The sequence below is a fragment of the Dreissena polymorpha genome, chromosome 3 (genome assembly GCF_020536995.1).
Source record: "Dreissena polymorpha isolate Duluth1 chromosome 3, UMN_Dpol_1.0, whole genome shotgun sequence".
In the NCBI taxonomy this organism is placed as follows: Eukaryota; Metazoa; Mollusca; class Bivalvia; order Myida; family Dreissenidae; genus Dreissena; species Dreissena polymorpha.
The window spans coordinates 107,145,208-107,166,560 of NC_068357.1; the positions used below are offsets into that span (position 1 = coordinate 107,145,208).

Consider the following 21,353-nt stretch of genomic DNA (forward strand, 5'->3'; position numbering starts at 1 on the left):
CTTTGGGTTAGGATTTTGATGCCCCCTTTCGAAGAAAAGGGGGTATATAGTTTTCACACTGTCTGTCTGTAAGTCTGTCTGTCTGTCAGTCTGTCACACTTTTCGTGTCCGCCCTCTTATTCAAATAGTTTTCATCCAATCTTTACGAAACTTGGTCAGAATTTGTATCTAGACAATATCTAGGTGAAATTCAATATGGGTAATGCCGGGTCAAAAACTAGGTCACAGGGTCGAAAAAACAAATCCAAGGGAAGTAATAAGCTTCAAATGGACATAATTATCTGACCTGTCAAATTATATATTTTTGTTAAGGTAGCGCACCTCTAATGATTTCCCGCGATTTATTTTACGATCATTGCCGATCTTCAATGATCGCTTATTTCCGAGAGATGCATTTTATTTTTTTCAAACTTCGAATTTTGATATATGTTTAACTTATTCATTAAGAATACATTATTTTCACTATAAATATTGACTTTGATCCAATTATCATCTGAAAAATACGATTTCGTGATTTCTTCAAAGATCGAGCGAGCCTTTTTACCTGTTTACTTATGGATATCTAATTTAAGGTTGCACTGATGTGAAGTTGTCGTGGCCGAGTGGTTGAGGCGATGGACTAGAAATCTTTTAGGATCTTCCCCCGCAGGTTCGATTCCTGCCAACATAGCATACTTTTTGCGACGCGTTTTATTTCTTTTCTAACGTAATTTGATTTAATATAGCACATAAGCTATGTTTATTGTTAAATATGTTGAAAATAGTATGCACATCCTTCAATTTTAAAATTAAAACAACGTTATGGCTAAATTGATTAATTTACTGCTGAAAATACGAATGATGCATGTTGCATTTTTATTTTTATTTCAAAAAGTAAACGGTAAATCTGTCTATTTTTTTGGTATTTTTGATGTATATAGTGTTTCTTTAAAAACTAAGTTTAAAATATAACTTAAATGATACTATTTTGAATTTTATGTCACTTTGTTTTTAACCGACCCAATTTTTACTTGGCTGAAATCACTTACATTTCATGGCGCTATTCCATAGATTAAAATTTGTAAAAAATAAATGTCTGTAAAATAATACTTATTTCATCTTGTTTAAACTTTAAACACCTTTACTGCATCTGTACACACCAACTGCATGCCCATATTTGGAAATTTGAATGAATTATGGAACTTTTATATACCCCAGGGGTGAAAATAAACTGGACAAAAGCCGAGCGTGAGGGTGGTTTTGAAAAAATCGGTATATTTTTTTTTAAAGCATGGAAAGCCTACCTACAAATTTGCATGTAGTTCAGTGAAATGATGCTGATTAGGAAAATAATTAATTAAATTATATTTGGATATGTGCCCATTAGAGGTGCACTACCTTAAATAAATCGAGGCGGCGCAGTAGGCGGCATTGTGTTTCTGACAAACACATCGTCGTAAAAGGTCAAGGTCATCCTTCAAGGTCTAAGGTCAAAAATACAAATCCAAGGGAAGTAATAAGCTTTAAAGGGAGATAATTATTCAATTTTGAACATAGCAACTTGATATTTGGAATGCATGTGTATCTCATAGAGCTGCACATTTTGAGTGGTGAATCTACAGTCACGGTAGTGGCTTTTAATTATTTGCTTCTAAAAATATAGAGATTATATATTTCCTTACCAAGAATTTAAGTTCTTTTCACAGTTACTGTACATATTTTTTATTTTGATTATTTATGACTCAAATGATTGATTTGTTTTTTTTAAATGATATAATTATCATTTCTTTCCTGTACTAATTTGTAAACGGTAGGGTTCATCACATACCTGTGGGCTTATGTCCATAGATACATGATGAACTCTGGCTATGATCTCTTTGATAAACCACAGGCCTTGGTTGTCAGTGATGTCTGACTTGGTCATTTTTGACTGTCTACAGACCCCCCCCCCCCACCAGCCGGGTTGGATTGGACAAAATCCAAGGGAACTAATAAGCTTTAAAGGGAGATGATTTCTATACCTGCCAAATGATAAATAGAAATTTTATTTCAAAGCAGTGCAGTAGGGGGCATTGTGTTTCTGACGAACACATGTCTTGTTAATGGTATGCTATGATTTTAAGCAAAAAAAGTCCAGACTTATATTTGGGCACGCCCCCTTCCCACAGTTGATCTTTTACAAGACTCTGTTAAAATTTGACTTAAACTTCCAGGTGGTTTTTATCTAAGATAGCTTATTGCTTATCTAAGAATTTCACTAATGGCACACGTTCATGGCTGGGCATTAGTGGCAGATATATTGAAGGCGGACACAAATTACTGTTTAAATCAAAAAGAGATAAATCATAACGCCGCTTTAAGTAAGTAACATTGTAGGTACGCATTCTTGCATGAGGTGTCTTATCCACAATTTAACTTTACATTACAATTCTCAAATTTATTTTGCTTGTATTGGAAATCACTTTTAAATGTACCTGCACTCATTCCGAATTTGTTTAAGCATTAGTCACAAAACTTAATTGTCTTTTCAATTTTGCTTCAGCATTGGTAAAGAACGACTGAAGAATGTCTTCTCTTTTGAGTCAGTCACCACTCTAGAGAGCACCTTTCTCATCTAACCTTGATAATACATGGCTGTAATGTTAATTATGACAATATCAAAACGAGTTTGAATCTCGGTCATGTTGGTCCAAAAAATAGATCACCAGGTCAAATCATAGAAAAACCTTGTTTCCGCTCTAGAGGTCACATTTATGACTCAATCATAATGAACCTTGGTCAGAATGATTATCTTGACTAAATATAGGCTAAGGAAGAAAACGGGTCACATGCATACAAAAACTTGGTCATAAGGTTCGATCTTAGAAAACCTTTTCACCACCTTAGGGGCAATTATGTCTTAATCTTGATGAAACTTGGAAAGAATTTTGAGCTTGACATCTTCTAGACTAAGTTTAAATCTGGGTCATGTGCATCTTCAATCTAGGTAACGAGGTCAAATCTTAGAAAAAACCTTGTTACCACTTTGAGGTTACATTAAACATCCAATCGTGATAAAACTTGATCTGGATGTGATGCTGCACAATATTAAGGTCGCGGTAGATCTGGGTTATGTGTGTCTTAAGGCTAGGTCACCAGGTTAAATCTTAGAAAAAACTTGTTACTACTAGAGACCACATTAATGAATCAATCTTAATGAAACTTGGTCAGGATGTTTATTCAGACAATATCGAGGCTGAGTTGGAATCTAAGACATATGCATGAGAAAACTAGGTCACCAGGACAAGCCTTGTTTTTGTCTACTATAAAGACCATATGTATTATTAAATATTGATGACACTTGGTCAGATTGTTTATTTTGACAGATATCAAAGCCAAGTTTTAATCTGGGTCATCTGTGTCCTACACAAAGTCAACTGTTTAAATATTAGAAAACCTTATTTAATTACCATGAAAGAGGTTATATTTATGATTCAATCTTGGGCAGAATGTTTATCTTGATATTTTCTAGGCTAAGTTTGGATCAGGGTCACGAGTTTCAACAATGTAGGTCACCAGAGCCAGTTACTTTATGTAAACAAAAATAAAGTTGTACCACTCTTAGAGGTCCTATTAATAACTCATTTTGAAAACACTTGGTACACATATTTATCTTCACATTTTATTTGCAACTATGAATCTGTGTCACTTGTGTCGGAAAACAAAGCACCGTGTCAAATCTTATTTAAAAAAAACTTGTTACCACTCTAGGGCCACTTATGTGACCAATTCTTGATGAAACTGGGTTAGAATGTTTATCTTGACAGTATGAAGGCCATGTTAAATTTGGGTCGATTATGATCAAAAACTATAAAAGCTGGTCCAGTTTACAGCAATTGATGTCTGCCAACTCACTTGATGACTGGTCCAGGATTTAGGCAAGAATGCATACTAAATAATGGACTTGATTTGCTCTGCACAGGAGGTAAACAATACAGTTTGAATTAAATTCTATTTATAAAAAATGTGGATCCCATAGCGTCGTTTGTAGGAATGTTAAATGAGGACTGTAGTAGAAAAGAATTTCTCATGCTTCTAAAATGTGCAATTGGTAGTACGTTCACTACAGGTCCTGTGCCAATTTTGAAACTTATGCGCTATTAGAAGGATCCAAAAAAATGGCATACACATTTTTATAAGGAGAACTTTCTCCCCCTAAAAAGGCATCAGCGTAGTCTGTTTCTTTGCGCTAACTGTCAATCTCATGCTTGAGTTTGATACATCCATGGGATGTTTATCCATATGCGGGACAGTCCCTTTCGCAAGTGAACGTCCGAAAAACTATGTGCATCAATCTGGAATGCCATGGCTACTCATGCCTAGCGATTTGTGTGTAATGGGCCTTCAATTCAACAGAAGTCGTTTTGGTCGACTTCTTCATCCGCCCTGGTAAAGCGATAGTCGCGACCTCATTAGATGCCTTATGCGTATTGCATCGCCTTACTTTTTTTCCGACGTTCAGGACTAAGAAATTTGCACCTCTTTACCTGATGTAAAATTTCGTTTTTCAGTGTTTCCCCGATGAATAAAGATTTCGCCCTTATGACAGTACTATCCCAGATCTTAAAAATATTATCCCTTCGCAATTTTTTTTTGCTGTAGATGTGAAGCAATTTAAAACAAGACATTTCTTTATAAAAGATATACGGCGTTGATTGTGGTTGGAGTTGGTGAAAAGTAAAGAGTTCAATGAATGAGATCAAGGATAGCGAATGTGTTTTTCTGTGCAGTTCTTAGCTGCATCACACGCAGTACGGGATGTTACGCGGAGTTTTCGCGGCTTATTTTACATTATTCCATATTGCTTGTCATAAACCTATAGATACAAAACAGAAAACCAAAAGAAGAATGGAAGTGAAATTAAAACATATGAGTCAACCGGCCACACGCGAAGTATCCGTACATATTTTTAATATTTATACGCGCGTTCTTCGAACAAACCTGTTTTAGTGGTTTGTCGGGCATTGCTATTTGATTCTTTTATTAACAGTATCGAGAATCATCGCGCTCATGCTTAATACATTAGTCAATATGGTGGAATAATTCTTGTTAAATTAATCAAAAATAATATCGATCATGGTATTGTTGAAAACACATTAAGAATCTATTATTGACATACCATAATTATATCGCTGAATATCTTCATTTAACATATTTCTGGTCTAAAGAAAATTCACCTAGTTCACGGATAGCATCTATATTATATAACGATTATTTTACTGGCCGCGAACTCGGGTCAGAACATAAGGTAGTCGTGTAGGCGCAGCGATGACCTGTAAATAAACTGACATTCGCACACACTGACCGCGAACTGACCCTGTTACCTCGAGGGTTGAAATGCTTCTCTATACTTTAACATGTTAACATGTTGACAGGAATATGGAAGTCAGTACTAAATGAGAACATAGCCTTTAAGTACAAACGCTCTTGCGCTGGCAATCCTCTGAAAATAAAAGGTGCACGCACAAACTGTATTGATTTCGAGAGTTGAGTGTAAAACTGTTCTATCTATTAAGCCTTTTGCATTAAAGATACAATTGTTTCATGCAGTTAAACAGTGTTACAAAGACGCGGACATGTTTTACAATGTTCTGGTGGTATACTCAAATCAGCCAATGGAATTAATGAAGTGTATTCATTCGTGTCTAGCCGCGGGAAATTGTATTTGAATTTTATTGGACACTTACACAGGTCAGGTAAGGTAAAAAAATGACGTTAAACAGCTACGCCCAGTGCTGCAAATTTCTCGACCTTTCACACCATTCCACAACAATTCATATATCCTATTTTCTCTTCTCGAGTCTTATTTATAGACGGACCGGAAAGACGATATTGAAATTACGTTGGAATTTGTTGAAGATTGCGATGGATTTGAACGGAGTTCATAACAGACAGTTTCAATCCAGAAAGCGTCATGATCATCCATCGATGTCTCAGATTAAATTACACAAAATGAATAAGTGTCCATTAATCCAACATGGTGCCTATACCACGTGACTTTTTAAGATCTGTGTTGGGAGAATAAAGCGCTATCCAGTTAACATTTTTAATGATGTATTTTAAAATATTTCACCATTTTTGATGGGATAAAGTGGCCCGCTCTTTCGTGAGAGTTTTCTTTAGTTATCATGATCTTTCTAAACAAATTAAGTATTTGATCAGTAAAGTGCAACCGCGCGTTTGTAATATGAAGTCCCCACACGGATCCGACATTTTTCTAACCGTTCAAACGCACGGTTGCACAGAAAAAGACATCTACAACACTCCAACAATGGATTCAGACAGAAACCCCACAGAACCATTCGAGATCACAACAAACCGAAACTTAAAACTTTTGCTGTACCTAAGCCACCATAAGGAACAAGGTCTGGGCAAACTGCCAAGATCCAGAGCGAATAAGCCAGTGAAATAGCCACTGCACTGACCCTTGTTTGTCAAACCCTCTATCAGGTTAGGCCAAGTAATCGATGATTGGAAGCAAGCAAATGGTCCCTCCAATCTTCAAGAAGGGCGATCGCACAGCGAGTTACAGGCCAATTTTCCTTACTTCAGTCTGTTGCAAGACCAGGTAGCATCGTCCACCGTCAAGTCGTGAATCGCCTGAAGCACAGTGGTATACTCACTGTCAGTCAGCATGGCTATAAAATACTTTCCTTTAAAAGTAAGCTTGTGCTCACCATACATTTGCTTGCATCAGGTTTGGACGACGGTGATCAGATTAATGCGAAGCTACAAGATTTAAGCAAGGCATTAACAAGGTACCTCACAAGCGACTCCATCAAGCTGGAATACTATTGGATCCACAATAATTTACTGAAGTGGATTTTGAACTGTTCCCACAGCAACAGAAGCGAGTAAGTCGTTGTTGTAGGTCACAACTCATCGTCTACCCCTGTCAAATTGAGTATCTCCCAAGGCTCTGCCCTAGGTACTCCACTCTTCGCACTGTATATCAACGGCATGCCAGGAATAGAAACCTCGATCACCAGCTACTGTCTTAAAAGATCCAAACGATTGGAGATACAGACATCCTGCAAAAGGAGCAAATAACAATGGATCAATGAGAAAGAATAGCAGATGCGTTGCAGCCCATCCAAACGTGCGATCATCAACCTCACCAAAAGGTCTTCAAAACAACCAACAACTGTCTTTCCTTTTTTGACAAGAGTCGTATAAACAACTACCCAACTGATGTGAATGGTCAATGCTTCACTTACACGCCCGATTTTGGAGTAGGCATCAACAGCTTGTGGATCATATAGGCATGTCTGCCCCAAAAGCAGTACATCGCAGAGCTGTGTCAATGCAAAAGCAAACACTTTATTTAAGTTATGTGGGCATACAATTAGTTTTAGTGAATTGAAACGTGGGACCGTGGGACTTTCTTTTTTTTAAACCTGTGCATTGTTGACTGCCATTCAGCATTCAACAATGCAGAGGTTTGTTATGGATGTTGTTTACATGTATATGTGAGTTGTTTATATATTTTTTTGGTAGGTTGTTTGTGTTGTTTAGATTGCAGTTGTTTATTATTATTACTGAGTTGTTTATGTGTATATCTCTATTCTCGGATCTGTTCTTTTCGGGTTTACTGTTAAACATATCTTTTATATTTTTATAGAGTTTAATGGCCGTATTCACCATCTTCGCTCTCATACGCCAAGCACCAGCCACTGCCAGCACAGGGCCAGCATAATTTATCAAATTAGTTTATATACTTAGTGGTAAACGCACGATTTGTAAGGCAGGTCAATAAATGTAGATTTTTTCAAATCCTATATTATAAATCTATAAAAATTTAATGCTTTTTGTGATAAATGTTTTGCAAAATTTCGTCTGTGATATAAGAAGTGATTTAAAACATTAACATTAGTTCAATGTGGGTTATTTTTCAAAATTAAAATGTATTTTGTATAAATAAGCGTATCTCTCCTTGTTCAACTAAGTCGAGGAGACAACTTGCTTATAAAGATAATTTGTATAGAGTGCTTGCATATGAAAACATTAATTACCGGTATGGGTGATTATTGGATAATTGTTTTAAAAATTACTTATACACAAGACATAAAAGACTATATACGGAATCTATTCCTTACACGTGTAAGTCGTTTAAGCTGAAAAGTGCGCTGAAGCTTAGGCTTAGTCAACTTAGCCAACTTATTATTAGAGCGTGTAAATTTATCAATAATGATCAGTTTGTGTCACATAACGTAATACATCGATCAATTTAGATTATATTCAATTTATGCATTGAACACATTTCTCGCGTGAAGAAATTGACGGGTAAAAGGAGCCTTTAAATACACTCGTGGCGAGGTAATGTATGAACAATAAGTTTTTACGTTTATATAAAGTACGTGATTTTTATTTTTCAAAGGTATGTCATATCATGATCAAGTACAACATATGTATGGGTGTTAACGAAATATAGTATTTGAATACATAACGAATGTAGGTAATGAATTTACAATGAATATATATATATATATATATATATATATATATATATATAGAGAGAGAGAGAGAGAGAGAGAGAGAGAGAGAGAGAGAGAGAGAGAGAGAGAGAGAGAGAGAGAGAGAGAGAGAGAGAGAGAGAGAGAGAGAGAGAGAGAGAGCGAGAGAGAGAGAGAGAGAGAGAGAGAGAGAGAGAGGGAGAGGGGAGAGAGGGAGAGAGAGAGGAGAGAGGGGGGGAGGGGGAGGGGGATGGGGGAGGGGGGGGGGAGGGGGAGAGAGGGGGGAGGGGAGGGAGAGGGAGAGAGAGAGGGAGGGAGGGAGGGAGGGAGAGAGAGAAAAAAAGCGTTTGGCAGCAATGGGGGGGATCTAACCTTTATATGTCTTAGACCGGAGATAGGGTTCTTTCGGAGAAAAATGTAAATTCGCGCCTAATGACACGGAATTATGTATTAAAAAGTGTAAATTTTACATTTGAAACATTATTTTTCGAATGTATTTAAAAATATATGTTACATGTTATAAATATGAAGATCGGAATAAACTCAAGAGATGAGTAAGCACACGAAAAAAGTTTATTAAATCTAGGTGACTTAATCAATTATTAAACAATAATATTACTAATACACACTACCCGTTAACCGGTATTACATTAAAATATGGGTAATTTAAAAAAATCAAAGTACTGGCAGTACTGGTGTGACGATGCTTTTGAAGAGGATGGATATAAAACATCAATTTAAGTTTATATATATCACCACAATTGTGTATGTTGATACGAACATTTGGGTACGATAAAAAATTTGGGTACGAAAATTTTGGGTACGAAAAAAAATTTGGTACGAAAAAAAAATTGCGTACGAAACATTTTTGGTACGAAAAAAAGTTAAGGGGTACGGGGAAGTAGTACCCGTGGGTAACTTGACCCATTGAGCGAAACTGGGAGGCGGGTCACATTCTTGTTCATTAAGTATGGCAATACCTTCATGATGATTCTCGAAAGTAGGTATGAGCACATAGCCGGGCCATGTGAGCTCAATCGTATGAGCACTTGACTATCCGAGTTCGCCCACGAACATATGGATAAGTTAACTAATAGCGAAATGACCTTATACATGTATATGCTGAAATCTAACAATCGAACGAAATATCAAACATGGTATGTACACTTAGGTGGTTGTGTAATTTCTGTTAGAATATCGTATTCAATATGTAAATTTTAAATGATTGTGCCCGCACTTGAGTTTGTTGCCTTGTTTGAGTCTATACGCGCCTAGGCTGCACCCAGTGTGCGTATTTGTGTTTTTCCAAGGTAATGAGTTACCTCCGCGCTGAGGCTGCATAATGTTGGGACCCGGAGTGTGTCCAGCACTCCTACCTAATAAGATTAGATTGACGACAGTTGGAACGAATTTTGAATGATAGCTGCAATTTCCAGCTATTTGTTTTGTACTGAAATACTTTTTTAATTTTTTATATGGTCAAATGCTGCGGGGGGGGGGATGAGATTATCCGGAAAAAAAACACCTGTCCGGAATGGTGACCACAAAACATACAAAATATAACATTGCGCCGGGAGCGGTAATCGAACGACACGTAAAGGTGAAAAAGCGAACGTCCTTACCACTGCGCTAGCGGGACGGACAATTACGCAAAGATGTTGTTTCATCTATATATATCATAGCAGTGCAGCGTTTACAATTTGCAGGTTCGAAATCGTTCGCATTCTTTAGTTTTGTGATCAAGTAAAAAGTTAATTTTACATGTTTTTATTCGCAATTTATTTACTAAAACGAGAACAAATATCAAACAAAATAGAGAAAATATATAGTTGTTTCATTGGTCCATAAAAATAAAATGGATGTAAAATTACTAATTTGAAATTAACGTTCTGATACACTTATTGAATCTGTTTCCCCAGGATATGCTGTTCTATTAATATTTACCTTTATCAACACGAACGACAACTCTGCTAGGAGAATGTTATCAATGAAAATCAACGAGCAATCTCCTACGCAGTGGCGAATGCCAAGGGAAGTAACTGAAAAATCGAGTTATCTCAATCGGACTGGCTCAGTCTTTTACATAGGTCGCCATTGTGAAGAATTTTTTTACTGGTTATAAAACCTTGGACGCTGCTGTTCCAGCATCGTCAAAAATTAAGACAGGTATTACATTTATACATGTTTACGGTTAATTTAAGTATCTATTTATCTGTATTACATTTACGTATAGGTTATTATCATGTTTACCGGTATAATATTTACCTTTTTTCTAATATTCAATTAATATTTACCAGTATTATATTTATATATATATATGTCAATTTGCAAGTACATGTTTACCGTTTTTTTCATTTATAAATGTATCGCGCAAAATATCGTGCGCTTCGTGTGTGGTGTCTCGCGTTCAAAGGGCAACGCACAAAACACGAAGCGACGCACGATATTTTGCGCGACACACGAAGCGATACACGATATTTTATTATTGTAGGGAATATTATTACAACGATTTTTGAACAGTAGAATTATCGCGTGTCGCTTCCACGATACACGAGATTCGGATAATATGGGCAATATTTGAATAATAAAATATATTGTATCGCTTCGTGTGTCGCGCTTCGTGTTTTGTGCGTCGCCGTTTGAACGCGACACACGACACACGAAGCGATACACGATATTTTGCGCGACGGTCGCGGCGACGCACGATAATTTGCGCGACAGTCGCGGCGACGCACGATATTTTGCGCGACAGTCGCGGCGACGCACGATATTTTGCCCGATGCACGAAGCGATACGCAATATTTAACACGATATATCGCCTTTTGGGCTACCTACACAAGGGCGATATTTCGTGGTACATTCTCGCGCGTCGCTTCGTGTATAGCGCAAAATATCGTGCGTCGCCGCGACTGTCGCGCAAAATATCGTGCGTCGCCGCGACTGTCGCGCAAAATATCGTGAATCGCTTCGTGTGTCGCTCTTGATGAAAGAAGGGCCAGCTTATAGATGGCACTATTCGGATTCCGTAGTATCCAAAGAAATGCGGCAGTAAAGTGCGGGAAACGGTTGCATTCTTACTAAATTATGATGATTCCATTTACCCCATCGCGTGCATTCCAATTGTAAAGAAATCTTGAACACACTGTGTCGTGCATTAGCGGCAGCGAGTTATCGTGGGTTAGCGATAGCACAGTGAATTCACGATATACTGTTCTCAAACTAAACTAGGATTGAAACTAAATTTAAACCATGTACTAACTTCACAACCTCTAGTAGGGAAACGGTCAATGGCGTTGTAGATACGTCGCTATAAATTTTACAACACACATTATTTACACTCATTATACCTGAGATATACAGTACAAAGTTTATGTAAATCAAAGAGTAGGAGCTACACACTGAATATAGAAACGTGTGGGTATTACTGCAAAGCTGCGTGTTTAACTGTTGGGTGTCGTTTAAAATTACACTCAAAATAACGTTTGATTTCAAACAAGTTAGACAGACCTAAAGGCGTATAGAATACGCTTATAGATTAAAGTGTATATACATTGTAGTGAAAGTGAAAGTAGAGAAGCAGCAATGGATAAACTTCAGAAGTATTCAGTAGAGGTTCACGACTTCATGGCTACACACAGAGTGTCTGTGGCGGTTACTTTAACAACAGGTATGTCTAATAAAAAAGTAAGTGTGTGTGTGTTATATTAGTATGACGATACGATATGATTACATTGAGTTACTTAAGAACGGTGTATTAGAACATTGACCTTGGCCCTGTCAAAGCGTACGATGAAGTAAATTCAGCTTAATACACTGTGCATCAAAAGTGTGATATGCAGTATATCACTGCCTTTTCTGATTAAGATGAAATATCGGAGTATTATATCTAGATACTTGCTAACAGAGATATGTTTTGTGCGTTGCGAAGTCACTACCCTAACCCCGTCTATTACTCCCCACAACAACTACCACACCTCTCCCCCTTGTGAAAAAATGAATCATTAAATGAATAACTAAAACACTATAAAATGTCGTCGAACACCATTTTTGAACATTAAATAAGTCAGACTATAATTATGCTATAAACGTTACAAGGGTATTCACAATTTAGGTATTAGATGATGGGGTAGTGGCTTGACCGTTATATCAAGACGTTCATGATTAGGTTGAAAAAAGGGGGAATTATATTTAAGTTACGTGGCAGAATGCATGATTGTTAAAGACATTCGCCATACGAAGGTCGACGATGACCTTCGGGATAAACATAGTTGAACAAATGTTCATGTGGGACATGTGGCGCCGTCATGGCACACCAAGGAATATCGTCCAGAATAGACAGACCGTAAAACCATAATTACATCGGATTGATATATACGTATGGTATTTATTGATTTTAAAACCTCAAAAAGATAAAAAAAAAATGAAAATAAATAAAAACTTAATAGTGCGACATTTAACACTAGTAATAGTAAAATGTTCGTTACTGTTCGGGTTTATTATGGTTTTACAATTATTTACATGAAATTAAGCCAGAACGGTTGTATAGTAACCTCTACCATTATAAATATAAGGTACCGGTATACAGCGAAAGCATAATTTCGTTTCTCTTATCAATTGCAGCTTGCGCCCTGTTTGCCTTGCGGCGCTACCTACAGGGCGGTGTGTGTCGCTCTACAGTGAAGCTCCACAACCGGACTGTTCTAATTACTGGGGCCAACACGGGTATAGGCAAGGAGACCGCTAGGGATCTCGCTGGAAGGGGTACGTTAAGACCTAACTTGTTAGCAAAATAGTTAAATGAGCCGATGTTAAAAAAACTATGTTTAAACATCACATTTCAATCCAAAGACTTGTTTGTTAGATAGTTAAATTCGGGATTCATAAGTTGACTTCTCGTTCCTGCGAAATACCTGTGTTGGATTTGGTTTTGGCATTGAATTATGTCTATGCTCTTGTTTATTTTTAATAATAACAATACCAATATATTTCGCGAAATTCAGCGAGTGACCATATACAGCACGACGGTAAATCGTCTACAACTACGGTGGTACATTAACGGAAAACATTTCACTTTGTTACTTCCCGCTATGTGTTATTTCTGTCCAACATTTTTTAGCTCATCTATTTTTTGAAAAAAAAAATTATGAGCTATTGTCATCACCTTGGCGTCGGCGTCGGCGTTGGCGTCGGCGTCCGGTTAAGTTTTGCGTTTAGGTCCACTTTTCTCAGAAAGTATCAATGCTATTGCATTCAAACTTGGTACACTTACTTACTATCATGAGGGGACTGGGCAGGCAAAGTAAGATAACTCTGGCGTGCATTTTGACAGAATTATGTGCCCTTTTTATACTTAGAAAATTGAAAATTTTGGTTAAGTTTTGTGTTTAGGTCCATTTTATTCCTTAAAGGGATCTTTTCACGCTTTGGTAAATTGACAAAATTGAAAAAAGTTGTTTCAGATTCGTAAGTTTTCGTTTTAGTTATGATATTTGTGAGGAAACAGTAATACTGAACATTAACCATGCTCTAATATAGCCATTATATGCATCTTTTGACGATTTTAAAACCTAAAAGTTATAAAGCGTTGCAACGCGAAACGATTGAATAATTTGGAGAGTTCTGTTTTTGTCGTTAAATTTTGTGAAACTACGAAGATTGCTTATATAAGGTATAAAATACATCATGTCTGTATACTCGGCGGAACAGCTCAGTAGGCTAGAGCATTTTTACTTCAGGACTCTGGCAGGACTCCAGGGGTCACTGGTTCGAAACCTGCTCCGGGCAATGTTCTTTTCCTTTTTTTATTTTTTTTCTTGATTTTTTACTGGAGCTTTTTCGATCCAATGTTTACATTTATCAATATAAAGCATTTAATGAATAAGTTAAAAAAATGCCAAAATCTGTGAAAAGGCCCCTTTAAGTATCAATGCTATTGCTTTCATACTTGCAACACTTACCGGTAGTAACTATCATAAGGGGACTGTTCAGGCAAAGTAATGTAACTCTGACTGGCATTTTGACAGAATTATGTGCCCTTTTTATACTTAGAAAATTGAAAATTTGGTTAAGTTTTGTGTTTAGGTCCACTTAATTCCTACAGTATCAAAGCTGTTGCTTTCATACTTGCAACACTTATTAACTATCATAAGGGGACTGTGCAGGCAAAGTTATGTAACTCTGACTGGCATTTGGACGGAATTATGGGCCCTTTATACTTAGAAAATAGAAAATTTTGTTAAGTTTTGTGTTTTGGTCCACTTTACCCCTAAAGTATCATGGATATTGCTTTCATACTTGGAACACTCGCAAACTATCATAAGGGTACAGTAAAAGGACAAGTTGCATAACTCTGGTTGTCATTTTTACTGAATTATGGCCCTTTTTTGACTTAGTAACTTTGAATTTATGGTTAAATTTTGTGTTTCGATCCACTTTATTTCTAAAGTATCAAGGCTATTGCTTTCAAACTTCAAATACTTTCATGCTATCATGAGGTTACTGTACCTGACAAGTTGAATTTTACCTTGACCTTTGAATGACCTTGACTCTCAAGGTCAAATTATTAAATTTTGCTAAAAATGCCATAACTTCTTTATTTGTGATTAGATTTGATTGATACTTTGACAAAAGTACTCTTACCTGACATACCACAATAGACTCCACCCAAACTATCCCCCGTGCCCTCCCCCCTCCCCCCCCCCCCGAATCCCCCCCTAATTTTTTTTTTTTTTTAAGATCATCTCACAAATGACCACCACACCCTCACACTATACTTTACCCCCCACCCCCCACCCCACCACCCCAAATTGTTTTTTTTGAAACGGTTAAAAAACACAAATATTTATTTTTGTTATTTTATGTTTGAAATACCGTCCAACCATCGCACCCAAAGTACCCGAATACCCCCCCCCCCCACCCCCTCCCCCCCCCCCGAATTCCCCCCCCCCTATTTTTTTTTTTTTAAGATCATCTCACAAATGACCACCACACCCTCACACTATACTATACCCCCCCGACCCCCCCCCCCCCCCCGTTATTTTTTTTTAAGATCATCTCACAATTGTCCACCACACCCTCACACTATACTATACCCCCCCCCTCCCGAATCCCCCCCCCCCCCGAATCCCCCCCTAATTTTTTTTAAAGATCATCTCACAAATGACCACCACACCCTCAAACTATACTATATCCCCCCCCCCCTGCCCCCCCCACCCAAATTGTTTTTTTGTAAACGGTTAAAAAACACAAATATTTATTTTTATTATTTTATGTTTGAAATACCGTCCAACCATCGCACCCAAGAATACCCGAATACCCCCCCCCCCCCGAATTTCCCCCCCTCCATTTTTTTTCTTTTAAGATCATCTCACAAATGACCACCACACACTATACTATACCCCCCCCCCCACCCCACCCCCACCCCCAATTTTTTTTTTTTGAAACGGTTAAAAAACACAAATATTTAATTTTATTATTTATGTTTGAAATACCGTCCAACCATCGCACCCAAGAATACCCCCACCCCTACCCCCTCCCCCCCCCCCCCCGAATTCCCTCCCCCCCCCTATTTTTTTTTAAGATCATCTCACAAATGACCACCTCACACTATACCCCCCCCCCACCCACCCCCCCCCCCCCAATTTTTTTTGTTGAAACGGTTAAAAAACACAAATATTTATTTTTATTATTTTATGTTTGAAATACCGTCCAACCATCGCACCCAAGAATCCCCCCCACCCCCCACCCCCGATTTTTTTTGTTGCATTTTATTTCGCATTTTTGGAAGATAATGTAATACATGTCCACGCCCCCACACTATACACCCCTCTTCACTCCACCCCTCCCTCCTTTGTGATTAAAAATGAGAGTCCCTTCACCGTTAAAAAGAAAATAGATGAGCGGTCTGCACCCGCAAGGCGGTGCTCTTGTTTTACATTTAGGTGCGCGTGTGATCCTGGCCTGCCGAGATATGAATCGCGCGCAAGAAGCGGCAGACGACATTAAACGCTCAACCGGAAACTCGAACGTTATCGTATACAAGCTGGACTTGGCTTCACTGGAATCCGTCCGCGACTGTGCCACAGAGTTGCTTGAAAAGGAAGACCGGCTAGATATCCTTATTAATAATGCAGGTAACCAGCTTGAGTGAAAACAATTCTAAGGCCGTTCACATTGCAATCATGATATGTTTCACCATCATCAGCACCACTTACATCATAAAAAAACCCGCCAGCCATTATTATTATGCACTAAACGCAAAACGCTTTACTGCTCAGTTATAGGTTCTTATTGGGTCATCACTAGAAAGATCACCAGCACCATAATTATTAACTAATAAACTAATAAACTCTTATAAATTCCAACGATTTCCTCGTTTTGTTCACGTTCTGCCATCAGCATCATAATATACGGTACATGCCCTCATCAATATTTCCGCAAACATCAATGTCATTATCTTCACTTTATTATGTTGTCTCCAACATCACCATCACCATCCCCTATATTATCAAATATTTCACTATAATATATCGCCACCATAACCATCATGTGAACATGTATATCATGATCATACCGTTCAACTACAAAATACCTGTATAACAATAGCCAAGTTTCTGGGAAAACTGGACTTTATGCGTGTGGGTAAAGTTCAGACACAGATTAACGTGTGCACAGGCTAATCCGGGACAACACTGTGCTTTTAGAGAATTTTTCGTTTAAAGGTGGTCTCTTCTTAACAAAAATGAAGTGAATGAATCAATGGGGAACATGTTGTCCTGATTGGTCTGTGCGGCCGGCTAACACTAATCTGGGACGACACTTAACGTACACGCATTAAGCCACGTTATCACAGAACGCATCTCACCTGTATATTATTGTTGACAAGGGATCATGATGACGCCCTACTGGAAGACCAAAGACGGATTTGAGATGCAGCTGGGCACCAACCACCTGGGTCATTTCCTGTTCACCAACCTGCTTTTAGACCTTGTGAAGAAGTCGGCGCCCAGTAGAATCATCAACGTCTCCTCACGGGCCCATATGCGTATGTATGGGCATATATTTGTTTGAACATATGATCATATGAGCGAATGAGTGTATTGGCGAATGAGTATATGGGCGTATGAACATATGGGCGCATGAGCATATGGGTGTATGAACATATGAGGTTTTTAGCACATGAGCGTTATTGCATATGGGCGGATGAACATAATGGTTGTATGAACAAATGGGCGTATGAGCATATGGGTGTATTGGCATGTGGGTGTATGAACATTTCGGTGTATGCGCATATTGGCGTATAACCGTATGGGCGTATGGGTTTATGATAATATGGGCGTATGAATATGTAGGCGTATGAACATATGGTAATATGATTATGAACATATTGCCGTATGAACATATGGGCGCTTAAAAATATGGTCATATGGGTGTATGATGATATACCTTTAAGGGGTATGTACAGTTGGGTTTGTAAGGGTATATAGACGCATGGAAAGTGGATTTTCAGACACGAATATTATGGTTGTTGTGATTTGCATTCACTACACGTATTCAGAATAACATTTAGTTAGTTACTTGTTAGTTCAGTGATGTCCCGTCACACTGGCGCAAAACATGTTTGAATAATGTCCCGTACATGAATATTACGTTTCACTGATTTGAGTGATGAGTAATCGATATCTTGCGTTGAAGTCAGAGTCGCAAACATAGGACACTCTCAGAGCCAATTACAATCTCAATTTCTGCGATCTTGCAAGAAAACAACAATTTCGGATGAACAAACATAAACAAATATATGAGGAAGGGTGGAAGCCTCACAGCTTGATTGTGACGAATATATTTATAAACTTTATAACAGCTCCGAACACATATAATTTTGTAGTGTTCAAACCATTATTGATATTGCATAGACGTTTTCACACGTTGAATTTAGGGTCCGAATTTCATGATATCAAGGTCAATGTGGTATCGGGTTTTAATAAATGGCAAATCTATCCGACACATACAGAGGCTATATCGATATTTAAAATTATCGTTTTAAGAACGTTTGTTTAAAAAAAACAGCATGTTGCGAATAGCAGACCCGTTTGTCAAAGCGCTAGGTAACTATTATATGTTTAATGTAACATGGGCTTGTCTAGACAATACCCATAAGTTCACTTCCGGTGTGAGAGGACTATTGGTTTTCCACCGATCCGTCCGTGTGTCCGTCCAAATCTGGATCCTGCGATCACACTTAAGTACTTAAGCCAAGTTGATGAAACTCATTCTGAGGAAAGAGAGAGCATTATCGGGAATATTTACAGTATCTCCGATTTCGTAATACAAAAAATGTGGTTGCTATGGTTGCAGAAATAAGTGAAACCTAAAAACTGGATCATGAGAAAACTCAAAAAGGATTTTATGAAGTTTGATGAAACTCGGTATGTGGATAGAGGGCCATATGGTACATATGCACGTTGTTTCAGGATTGTTCGACAGACCATAATTGTGGTTGTTGCGGTTACAGAAATAATTGAAAACTAAAATTTGCATTCTGCCATAAATAAATACCGGGTAGTACTTAAGCTAGCTGTATATAATAACTGATTGAGTTCTTTGCCTTTCTCTGCCAACACGGCACGGAATTTCAGTTTTTGTCCGTGATAAGGCTGTGTTTTTCCCTTTTTTAGGTGGTTTACGTCGGATAAACTTTGATGATCTGAATAGCGAGAAATTGTACAGCCCCATGAATGCATACGCCCAGAGCAAGTTGGCTAATATCCTCTTCACGCGGGAGCTTGACAGACGACTGAAAGGTACGTAGCATATTAGCTTTCAAGCGCCTTAATACGCTGATCACAGCTCAGTTTTGTGTAACGTTTATCATCACAATTGAAACAAAATCAGACACAAAAATCAGATCTCTACAATGCCGTGCCATACAATAAACCAATCTCTTGTTGTTCAGGTACCAGTGTTACTGCAGTCAGCTTACATCCGGGCGTGGTGGCCACGGAGCTTACCCGCTACATCGAAATCCCTATCTACTTCCGGTTGCCAGCGTACGTGCTCTACAATGGGCTGATCCAGCACCTGATGAAGACGCCGACTGCTGGCGCTCAGACCACCCTGCACTGCGCGCTCGAACCGGAAGTGGAACAACAGTCTGGAAAATACTTCAGGTAACTGGAGCCTACCCTGGTGTTCCAAGGTTTTGAACACTAACGCAATCTACCTTACCGTTCTATGGTTTATTATCCTAAAAAATTCTATGGCATGCGTTTTTTGTTTTGGAACAATGCATGTGCTGTTGTTGTTCTTCAAGGTTCTGTAGAACTTAATAGTCTACCTTATATGTTTGTTTCTGACCATAATACAATGTACTTACTTTATTACATGTTTAGGGATGATTTAAAGTCTTCCGTATCTATTTATGGTTTTGGACACGTAATGCAATATTTTACCGTCCGACTATTTAGGGTCACAAATGTTTGTATTTTAATTTTGACGATTGGTTACTTTCCGAGAGGCCATGTAGCATGACACTTGATGCTAGTAGACAGACAGACAGACAGATTTTTTATTCGAGACTTATATAAAGTACATCGTCTATATATATACAGTTGCACATATATATTGTCAAGTGATTTTATACAAAAAATGAATAAGAAGAAAAAAATGAAATAGATACAAAAAAAAACACAAAAAGAAAACTCGTGTTTTTTAAATAAAATTGTAACAAATGCAGTTGGAAATATATAACATACATCATATGTATACAGGAGATAAATATATTATGATATATCATTTATCAGTCTTGATCGTATAGATAGCGCGTTTTTGACAAACATGACAGATTAATAAGTTCCATTTTATCCACCGTTTTTAACAAATTCAAGTATTTACAAACAGATGGTTCGATATAATATTTGTTGTTTATGTATTTTTTTTCTAAAATCGTTAGACGTAGGGCATTCACAAATAAAATGATATTCATTCTCAATATCATTTAAATCGCAGAACATGCAGTATCTTACAGATCTTTCATCTACATTTCTACAGTATCTACCCGTTTGAATTCTCTAAGGGTGTACAGATAAACGTAATCTACTAACATATGCTCTTAATGATTTAGGTAAAATATTTAGATATGGTTCATATACTAGAGCTGCTTTTAATTGCCTATACATATCCATCATAGAGCTTTCGTTCACAGCATTGCACCATTTAAGTTTAAAAGAGTCTACAATTCTACATTTAAATACAACCAAAATGATTTCATGTCAAAAGCATGCGCATTTTCGAATACATCTGTAAAACCATAATCATTTAACATCTTTTTAATATTATACCCAATTTTTACAACCCTTTTCACAATATCTAACGGCTTCGTTTCATAAATATTTTAAAATGATATTTTATTTAAGTTAATATGATATTTCTAGTATACAGTTTGAATTTTAGATTAGCAAGTTAAATGCAATATGTTTGAACAAACTCAAATGCAATTTTCCTCCCATGTTTTAGTGACTGCGCGGTGCTCGAACCCACAACCTTTGCTCAGGATGACGAAATGGCCTCCAAGCTGTGGTCTGTTTCTGAGAAGATGGTGGGGCTGACAAAATAAATGAGACCCCCTCTATGTTTTGTATTTAAAAAGTTTGCATCGATATACCATATTTTTGTCGTTGAGTTCTGTGATATCCGGCGGTTGCTGAGTAATCAATATTGTTGAACGGAATCAAGGAAATAGAGCGACGTTTTACAATTTAGTTTTAATAAAATTTTCGTTACAACGAAGTCCATTGTTAACTTTGTTCATTAATTTTGCTTCTATGTTAACAGTTATTGCCGCAATGTTTTAGATTCAATAAATAAACTTTGAACTTTTGTATTGAA

General features: G+C 37.5%; 1 protein-coding gene across 1 annotated transcript; it reads left to right on the plus strand.

Moving 5' to 3' along the window:
* The first annotated feature begins 11,700 nt into the window (after nucleotides 1-11,700).
* LOC127870889 (retinol dehydrogenase 12-like) lies at nucleotides 11,701-21,353 on the plus strand. Its single transcript, XM_052413471.1, has 7 exons — nucleotides 11,701-12,138; nucleotides 13,092-13,232; nucleotides 16,412-16,603; nucleotides 17,356-17,514; nucleotides 19,145-19,270; nucleotides 19,423-19,636; nucleotides 20,982-21,353. The coding sequence occupies exons 1-7, from the start codon at nucleotides 12,054-12,056 to the stop codon at nucleotides 21,079-21,081; spliced, it is 1,017 nt and encodes a 338-aa protein (XP_052269431.1). The 5' UTR covers nucleotides 11,701-12,053; the 3' UTR covers nucleotides 21,082-21,353.

Bases quoted from the DNA above. Each gene is read 5' to 3' on its own strand.
- LOC127870889 (XM_052413471.1), top strand. From the start codon at position 12,054: ATGGATAAACTTCAGAAGTATTCAGTAGAGGTTCACGACTTCATGGCT. The intron at 12,139-13,091 runs GTATGTCTAATA...TATCAATTGCAG, and splicing joins GGCGGTTACTTTAACAACAG to CTTGCGCCCTGTTTGCCTTG. The intron at 16,604-17,355 runs GTAACCAGCTTG...ATTGTTGACAAG, and splicing joins TATCCTTATTAATAATGCAG to GGATCATGATGACGCCCTAC.